This window comes from Babylonia areolata, chromosome 33 (assembly GCF_041734735.1).
Source record: "Babylonia areolata isolate BAREFJ2019XMU chromosome 33, ASM4173473v1, whole genome shotgun sequence".
NCBI classification, from domain to species: Eukaryota; Metazoa; Mollusca; class Gastropoda; order Neogastropoda; family Buccinidae; genus Babylonia; species Babylonia areolata.
This window is the reverse complement of record NC_134908.1, coordinates 4,737,668-4,747,532: the sequence shown is the minus strand read 5'-3', so window position 1 is coordinate 4,747,532 and position 9,865 is coordinate 4,737,668. Positions and strand designations below refer to the sequence as shown.

The 9,865-nt window shown below is 41.7% G+C and overlaps 1 protein-coding gene across 1 annotated transcript in view; it reads left to right on the top strand.

Moving 5' to 3' along the window:
• Positions 1-2,507: 2,507 nt before the first annotated feature.
• LOC143276843 (C-type lectin mosGCTL-7-like) overlaps positions 2,508-9,865 on the top strand; it is a 13,271-nt gene continuing 5,913 nt past the window's right edge. The window contains exons 1-2 of the mRNA XM_076581498.1: positions 2,508-2,619; positions 8,876-9,071. Coding sequence (XP_076437613.1) covers positions 2,508-2,619; positions 8,876-9,071 — 308 coding nt within the window. The remainder of the gene's footprint in view (positions 2,620-8,875; positions 9,072-9,865) is intronic.

Here is a 9,865-nt window from a genome sequence, read left to right as displayed (position 1 = left end):
TTTTTTTTTTTTTAGTGAAACGGAGTTGTGCAGTCCCTTCCCCACTCTCTCGCCTACCGACGCTCAGAGTCCCACAGGTGCAGATACTGCCACGTGTAGAACGGCCTTTAGTTCGTTTATACACAATCAGTCACCTTTTTCTAAATGTCATTTTTCATGTCCAAGGGCTGGGTGGACAGGAGCAGTTTACCTATTTATCTCAGCTGCATAGTTAAATACCATTCCGTTTCACTTTGTTTCGTTACATTTCGCTCTCTCTCTCTCTCTCTCTCTCTCTCTCTCTCTCCCCCCCCCCACCCCCTCTCTTTCTGTGTTATACTTGTGCACATGTATTGAGTATAACAACATTTATATGTGTATATGTTTGTGTGTCTCTTGGAACAACGGCAGATGCGTAAGTTGGCCCAAGTGCTAATATCTTCACGGTTGAAAAATAACAAGAGAGGCAAAAAAAAAAAATAAAAAAAAAAAAAAAAAAATCCAAGCTTTTTATGTATTGAGTATAATTTCAAAATGTAATGTTTAAGATGAGAAAGATCAGTTCAAAGCAAATTAAGTCCCCTAGCATTAATTACAGAGTAATTTCCCTTTTTTACTATCTGCACCAAAACGTTTGCGAAATAAATAAAACTTCCATGCTTAGCAAAAGAATTTCCTGTTTGAATAAAAAATGATAATAATGACTGCTCTTGTTGTTGGCTCAGAATATCGGATCAAAGTGCCAAGTTTAGAGAATACAAAAAATATAAATATAACAGTAAATGCAGTTTGCATATAATCAGGCTTCATTTCATTTATTTATTTATTTATTTTGTGCCCATCCCAGAGGTGCAATATTGTTTTAAACAAGATGACTGGAAAGAACTGAATTTTTCCTATTTTTATGCCTAATTTGGTGTCAACTGACAAAGTATTTGCAGAGAAAATGTCAATGTTAAAGTTTACCACGGACACACACACACACACACACACACACACACACACAGACAACCGAACACCGGGTTAAAACATAGACTCACTTTGTTTACACAAGTGAGTCAAAAATTTCTTTTTCCGTCTGACTTCACTTGCTATTAATTAATTGGGTGAACCCTTTTCAGTTCAAGTCTAATAATAATAATAATAACAAACATAATAATAATAATAATGAATTATTATTATTATTGTCATTGTTTCTTCAAGGGGGATTACATACGTCAGTCTCTCTCTCCCTCCCCCCCCCCCCCCCCTCTCTCTCTGCCTGTCTGTCTGTCTGTCTGTCTGTCTCTCCCTCTCTCCCAATGTCCGCGGTAAAATTCAACATATTCATTTTATCAGGAAATACTTAATCTTTTGACATTTTGCTTAAACAGGAAACTATCAGTTCTTTTTACACGTTCTCATTTTAATGACAATGCACTTCTTTGATTAAAGGATTCCTTTTGTTTAAAGCCCAAAACCTTTCGAAATTCATTTCACTGTTATATTTCCATTCCATATACAAAACATGGCACTTTTATCCGACATACCTATCAATCACTAGTAGCTTTTTTTTTTTTCATTCTAGCTCAGGTAGTAACTTTTTCTGATTAGGAATAGTATGGAAATCAAGTTGTCTTCTTTTGATGATGATTGATAATGATAATGTGGATACTTATACAGCGCCTGTCCCCGATCGGAAACCAAATTTGAGGCGCTTTACAAACATTTGCACAACAGGCTTCCTGCCTGGGTAGAGCCGATTGACGGCTGCCATTTGGGCGCTCAGTCATTTGTTCCCTGTGTCATTGAATCAGGTTTCAGTCACGCACACTTAATTATACTCATTCACACATGCAAGATTTTACGCGTATGACCGTTCAGTTTATTTGCCCCGCCATTTAGGCAGCCATACTCCGTTTTCGGGGGTGTGCATGATGGATATGTTCTTGTTTCCATAACCTACCGAACGCCGACATGGATTACAGGATCTTTAATGTGAGTATTTGATCTTCTGCTTGCAATATACACACGAAGAGGGTCCAGGCACTAAGCAGGTCTGCACATAAATTACTATGTTGACCTGGGAGATCGGAAAAAAAAAAAATCTCCACCCTTTACCCACGAGGCGCCGCTACCGAGATTCGAACCCAGGACCCTCAGGTTGCAGCAGTACTTGGTTGTTTTCGAAAAAAAACAACCCCATAACCCTTTGTTTTTTTGTTTTTCATTGACCCCCCCCCCCCCCCGGACCTCCCTCTCCCCCCTCCAAAAAACAAAAAAACAAAAACAACAACAACAAAAAAACAACAACAACAAAAACTAAAAAAACAAAAACAAACAAACCCAAACAACAATAACAAACAAACAAACAAAACAAAAACAAAACAGGCAACGATGTCGTGTGTGTGTGTGTGTGTGTGTGTGTATGCGTGTGTGTGTGTGTGTGTGTGTGTGTGTGTGTGTGTGTGTGTGTGTGTGCAGAAGGAAGACCTTGCCCTCCCTGGTACGCTTGGCGGTGTAGTTGCTGTCTGCTAGTTTTCGGCGCAATGGGTCGCAGTTCAGCCAGGAACAAGTGCCTGTCTTATTCCCAGGAAAACCTCATGGCCGTGAAAACTGCGAGGCAGTTGGACTGCGTTCTCTGCTACCTGGAAAAACTTGGTATTATTATTATTATTAGTCGTTGTAGTAGTAGTATCAGTATTAGTACTAGTATTAGTATCATTATTATCAATACTGTGTGGTGTGATGGCCTAGAGGTAACGCGTCCGCCTAGGAAGCGAGAGAATCTGAGCGCGCTTGTTTGAATCACGGCTAAGCTGCCGATATTATCTCCCCCTCCACTAGACCTTGAGAGGTGGTCTGGTCGCTAGTCATTCGGATGAGACGATATACAGAGGTCACGTGTGCAGCATACAGTTAGTGCACGTAAAAGAACCCACGTCAACAAAAGGGCTGTTCCTGGCAAAATTCTGTAGGAAAATTCACTTCGATAGGAAAAACAAAGAAAACTTCACACAGGAAAAAAAAAAATCCCCAAAATGGGTGGTGCTGTAGTGTAGTGACGCGCTCTCCCTGGGGAGAGGTGAGTCTGAAATGAATGAAATACACACTGTGTGTTTCTGTCAGCGCTTTTTGGACAAGATGAAACGCGTCTGAAATGACTGGCATGAAAGCGTTCTTTTTTTTATTTTTTAAAATTTTTTTTTACAAGATTAAATAAATGCATCAGAAATGACTGGTGTGAAAGAGTGTTAATCCCAAATAAGGTTAAAGTAAACGCGTCTCAAATGACTGACGTGAAAGCGGTTTTTTAATTTTTTTATTTTTTTATTTTTTTTTTTTACTAGATTAGACACATCAGAAATGACTGGTGTGAAATCGCTTTTTTGGACACTATGAAACACGTCTGAAATTACTGGTGTGAAAGCTTATTTCAAGACAAGATAAAGTAAACGCATCTCAAATGACTGGTGTGAAAGCGCTTTTTCGGACAAGATTAAAGTAAACGAGTCTCAAATTACTGGTGTGAAAGCGCTTTTTCGGACAAGATTAAAGTAAACACGTCTCATTATGACTGGCGTGAAAGCACTTTTTTTTGGACAAGATTAAAGTAAATGAGTCTCAAATGACTGGCATGAAAGCACTTTAATCCCGGATAAGGTTAAAGTAAATGCGTCTCAAATGACTGGCGTGAAGGCGTTTCTTTTTGGACACTATGAAACACGTCTGAAATTACTGGTGTGAAAGCTTATTTCCGGACAAGATTAAAGTAAACGCATCTCAAATGACTTGTGTGAAAGTGCTTTTTTGGACAAGATTAAAGTAAACACGTTGTAAATGACTGGCGTGAAAGCGCTTTTTTCCGGACAAGGTTAAAGTAAACGCATCTGAGATGACTGGCGTGAAAGCACTTTAATCCCGGATAAGGTGAAAGTAAATGCGTCTCAAATGACTGGCGTGAAGGCGTTTCTTTTTGGACACTATGAAACACGTCTGAAATTACTGGTGTGAAAGCTTATTTCCGGACAAGATTAAAGTAAACGCATCTCAAATGACTTGTGTGAAAGTGCTTTTTTGGACAAGATTAAAGTAAACACGTTGTAAATGACTGGCGTGAAAGTGCTTTTTTGGACAAGATTAAAGTAAATGTGTCTCAAATGACAAGCGTGAAAGTGCTTTTTCGAACAAGATTAAAGTAAACACGTCGTAAATGACTGGTGTGATAGCACTTTTTTCCAGACAAGGTTAAAGTAAATGCATCTGAAATGACTGGCATGAAAGCACTTTAATCCCGGATAAGGTAAAAGTAAATGCATCTCAAATGACTGGCGTGAAAGCACTTTTTTTTGGACAAGATTAAAGTAAATGAGTCTCAAATGACTGGTGTGGAAGCGCTTTTTTTTACGGACAAGATTAAAGTAAACGCATTTGAAATGACTGGCGTGAAAGCACTTTAATCCCGGATAAGGTAAATGCATCTCAATAACTGGTGTGAAAGCACTTTTTTCTGGACAAGGTTTAAGTAAGCGAGTCTCAAATAATTGGTGTGAAAGCGCTTTTTCGAACAAGATTAAAGTAAACACGTCTCAATATGACTGACGTGAAAGCACTTTTTTTTGGACAAGGTTAAAGTAAATGCATCTGAAATGACTGGCATGAAAGCACTTGAATCCCGGATAAGGTTAAAGTAAACGAGTCTCAAACGACTGGTGTGAAAGCCCTTTTTTGGACCAGTTCAAACACGTCTAAAATGACTGATGTAAATGCGCTTTTCTGGACAAGATTAACTCACTCAGTACGGCCAGTCCTCTCTTCTCCTCTACACAGACGCCTCGGATGTCCAGTGGGTGTCTCAATGACCCAACCTTTAGCTTCCGTCGTCAGAATTGTGGTATCTTTGTCAACATTCACGTCTTCAGTATAAGAGCCTTCCGCTTGCAATATTTTGATGATGGTAATTGGGGTGAAACGCTGTTAACGTCGTCTCTTTCGCCGTTCGTATGGAAAGGGTTAAACGTGTTTGAAATGACTCTGGTGTAAAAGAGTGTTTCCCCACTAGAGTAAAGACAGAGTAAATATTCTTATTATTCTCGTTTTTGTTAGTGTTGTTGTTGTTGGAAACTTTTTTTTTTTTTTTTAAGCATGACAGTGCACTGTCGTATCGTGTCGTGTCGTGTAGCGTTGCGTTGCGTTGCGTTGCGTCGCGTCGTGTCGTGTCGTGTAGCGTTGCGTTGCGTCGCGTCGTGTCGCGTCGCGTCGTGTCGAGTAGCGCTGCGTTGCGTTGCGTTGCGTTGCGTCGCGTCGCGTCGTGTCGTGTCGTGTAGCGTTGCGTTGCGTTGCGTTGCGTCGCGTCGTGTCGTGTCGCGTTGCGTTGCGTTGCGTCGCGTCGTGTCGCGTTGCGTTGCGTTGCGTCGTGTCGTGTCGTGTCGTGTCGTGTCGCGTTGCGTTGCGTCGCGTCGTGTCGTGTCGTGTCGTATCGTGTCGTATCGTGTCGTGTCGTGTCGTGTCGTGTTGTGTAGCGTTGCGTCGCGTCGTGTCGTGTCGTGTCGTATCGTGTCGTGTCGTGTCGTGTTGCGTTGCGTTGCGTCGCGTCGTGTCGCGTCGTGTCGTGTCGTGTCGTGTCAGGATCAGTTGCTGCAGTCCTGTGCTGCGTTACGTTTTGTTGTCTTGGTTTGTGTGACGTTGTTTGGTATTGCATTTCTTTGCGGGCACTTCTCATTGTGTTGCTTTAAATTGCTTTGTATTGCATTGTGTTGTACTGTACTGTGCTGTACTGTGCTGTGCTGTGCTGTACTGTGCTTTACTGTTCTGTACTGTGCTGTGCTGTGCTTTACTGTACTGTGCTGTACTGTGCTGTGCTGCAATGTGCTGTGCTGTGCTGTGCTGTGTTGCACTGTGGTGTCCTGTACTGTGCTGTGCTGTGCTGTGCTGCACTGTGCTGCCCTGTACTGTCCTGTGCTGTGCTGTGCTGCAATGTGCTGTGCTGTACTGTGCTGTGCTGTACTATACTGAACTTTGTCATGTATCTTTCTTCCGTATGTAGTCTATGTCTCTACACTTCTTTTCTTTTTTCTTCTTATGCATTAATTTAACGTGGTTCAATGTGTTCATAATTATTATAGTTTAGTACTATGTTTTGGTGTATTGTTAAATAAAATGAATGAATATGAATGTTGGAGGGAGCCGGGACGGTGGGGGGGGTTGGGGGGGGGGGAGAGAATCCGGGAGAGTGGGGGGGGGGGGGAAGAAATTTTCAAGGGAGTCGTTGTGTAAAATGAGTATATCATTTGAGCGAGACTTCGCGTGATGATTTAAATAGTTCGTGGTAATCACCCGAGTAACTTCTGATAATAATAGGAGGGGTGTGCAGGCCCGCTTTCGTCGGATTTTCATCTGGGTTCCCTGGTTAATTTTAGCGAGAACCGCGTGCGCATACGCGTCTCCATTTCTTTCTTCTTCTTTTTTTTTTTCCAGGCCACTAAGGCTAAAATTTCGTTGGAAAATTGCTGTTTTGACTGAAAGAGTTTTAACATATTCGGTGGATATTTTTGCAAGTTTACAAGATCTATTAATTTTACAATTACACCCATTATTCGCTTTAGTCTCCTGTGTTTACTTTGAGCGTGTTGCTTGCCATATATCAGCCATTATGTTTTCCAACTGATCCATTTATAGAGTCTGCCGAAAAGTTGTCTGCCCATAACAAAATATTATGAAAGATCAAAATGCACAATAATAATGAAGGCTCAATGATATATATATATATATATATATATATATATATATATATATATATTTTTTAAACTTGAACAGATGTACGTGAATGTGTAAGTATGCGAGTATGTAAATAATATATGCATGTGTGTATTCATGTGCACTTATGTGTCTGCAGTAATAATGTTTAACATGACTGTGTAATGGGTGTTTTACATAATCACGTAAAGAAAACTAGAGGAAATGTGTTCATACATAAGATATCCCATGTGTGGGTTGTGTTCTTTCCACATTACGTTAGCTAAGCAAAGTGTCCATAACTCTATGCCGATGCTAGATATAATGTCTATTATATGTTATAAAACTGCACTGTTACACATGATGAAAATGTGTCCACCTTGACCAAATTGATAGAACAATATATTATAAGTATAATGACTTATGATGACGATGTTATTGTTAATGTACACTGTATTAATTTCTTTTTCTTTCTTTGTTTTTTTCCCCGTTCTTTTCCATCTACTCTGAATTGTTATAATGAATTCATATACAAAATAAAACGGTGGCCGACCCAAGAAAGTCCGGGGGAAAAAAAAATTGTCTGAACAAAGGCAGTGCAAACTCGGAGAAACCAGTTATGGCAGTGGTCTGCCCGTGTCGTCATTCGAGCTACTTCTTACTCTGTGTACGACGAAAAGTGCACCACGAAATTGGGTTCAAACCCTCACTGATGTCAGACAAACTCTCTTCTCAGTTTGTCCCTTTAGATGTGTGTTTCTCTCTTTCTGTTTGTCTGCCCGTCTGTCTGTCTGTCTCTCCCAGTATCTGCCTTTGTATCTCTATCTCTTTAGAGCATAATTCATGATGAGAAGGCATGGTTTTGAACACATTATGTGAACGTGCTCCATGTCGATTCAATTATCGATTGCGAACCACAAAATCATAGCCTATGCATAGGCCAATCAGCAGATCTATTGTGAGCCTCTTTCTTGGCACCATTCATTTTCTTCGCAGGGTGACGTTTCATCCGGAACTGGTTAAATTTTTGACGGGGCTTGTACTGATGAGTCCAAATATCAGCTCGCTAGGTTTGAGTTCGATTCTAAATACTGAAATCTACCAGCAGCATAACCCAAAGCACTAAGTCAGGCCTTGAGGGGAAAATAAAGGTAAGCAGATAGTTAATGAAATGAAATACAATACGAAAAAACAAAAACAACAACAACAGCAGCAACAACAAACCCAACAAAAACAGATAATTAAATAAGTAAATATATAAATAAATAAATATATCTAAAAACTGATAATGATAACAAAAATATAGATAGATAGAATATTGACTAAGCGTTGAAGAATGGAAATGTATCCAGTGGACTGGGGAAAAGAACCTCAAAGATCTAGAACTTGTGGAGGACGTAACTGCAGTGTTAATAATTCATTGAGCCCTGGGCCATTGCATTACTCAGGCGTCAAACTTCGTCCAGTTAAAACGGGTTTCACGATCCTTTTCACGTTCCCACATAGTATGCATAAACCGCAAGGAAAGGGAACTGGCTTCTACACTATTTCCGGATATGTCCACTAGTATTTTGAAGAGGGAAAAAATAGTATGTTTTCTGCGTTTTTTACATTTCCGGATATGTCCACTAGTACTTTGAAGGGAAAAAATAGTATGTTTTCTGCGTTTTTTACATTTCCGGATATGTCCACTAGTACTTTGAAGGGAAAAAATAGTATGTTTTCTGCATTTTTACATTTCCGGATATGTCCACTAGTACTTTGAAGGGAAAAAATAGTATGTTTTCTGCATTTTTACATTTCCGGATATGTCCACTAGTACTTTGAAGGGAAAAAATAGTATGTTTTCTGCGTTTTTTACATTTCCGGATATGTCCACTAGTATTTTGAAGGGAAAAATTAGTATGTTTTCTGCATTTTTACATTTCCGGATATGTCCACTAGTACTTTGAAGAGGAAAAATAGTATGTTTTCTGCGTTTTTACGACGTGTCGACGTCATTAGGTGAGATATATGAACGACGTGTGGACGTCGTCAGGTGAGATAGATGAACGACGTGTGGACGTCGTCAGGTGAGATAGATGAATGAACGACGTGTGGACGTCGTCAGGTGAGATAGATGAACAACGTGTGGACGTCGTCAGGTGAGATAGATGAATGAACAACGTGTGGACGTTGTCAGGTGAGATAGATGAACGACGTGTTACAGGTGTGACGGATGGCTTTGTGTGGCTGGGTGCGGACGACCTGGCTGAGGAAGGCAAGTTCGTGTGGGATGACGGCACCCCCCTCCCACAAGACAGCCCCCTGTGGCGGGAAAATGAGCCCAGTGGACTGACGGGGGAGCACTGTGTGAGTCTGGACGTCCAGGAGGGGAGGTACTTCGACCATCACTGTGGCGTCACCACACACCGAGCCGTGTGTCAGGTTGACATCTGAGCGGCTATGGTTTCATCACTGAATAGGTGCAGGGTTTTCTTTTTTTTCTTCTGAGTTTTGTTTTGATTACCCCTCCACTTCCGTGCTTGGGGTGAGTCTGCAGTGTCGGCAGATTCATTGGGGGGGTATGGGTGGGGGGTCTTCACTCTGGGAGGGACGCTCACTCAGTCTAGCTCCGCGACTAAGCCATCATTGTCGTTAGTTAGTAGGGGGCTTAGTAGGTGGTGTCCTAAGTACGCTAAATCAGAACAGGCACCACTGAACACCACCGAAGTGACTCAGCAGCAGTGCAGGGTCTCCTCTGGTGTGTGGCCTCCTGGCGACCTAACATCGATGGTTCCTTGCGGACTGGCGACGCAAAGTTTTTATTTGTTTTGTATTTGGGCTCTCTCTCTCTCTCTCTCTCTCTCTCTCTCTCCCTCCCTCTCTCTCTCTCCTCTATCTCTCTCCTCTCTCTCTCACCCCCTGTCTCTCTCTCTCTGTGTCTTTCTCTCTCTCACCCCTGTCTCTCTCTCTCTCCCCCCTCTCTCTCCCCCTGTCTCTCTCTCTCTCCCCCCTCTCTCTCACCCCCTGTCTCTCTCTCTCCCCTGTCTCTCTCTCTCTCACCCCCTGTCTCTCTCTCTCCCCTGTCTCTCTCTCTCTCAACCCCTGTCTCTCTCTCTCTGTCTCTCTCTCTCTCACCCCTGTCTCTCTCTCTCTCCCCCCCTCTCTCTCTCTCCCCCTGTCTCTCTCT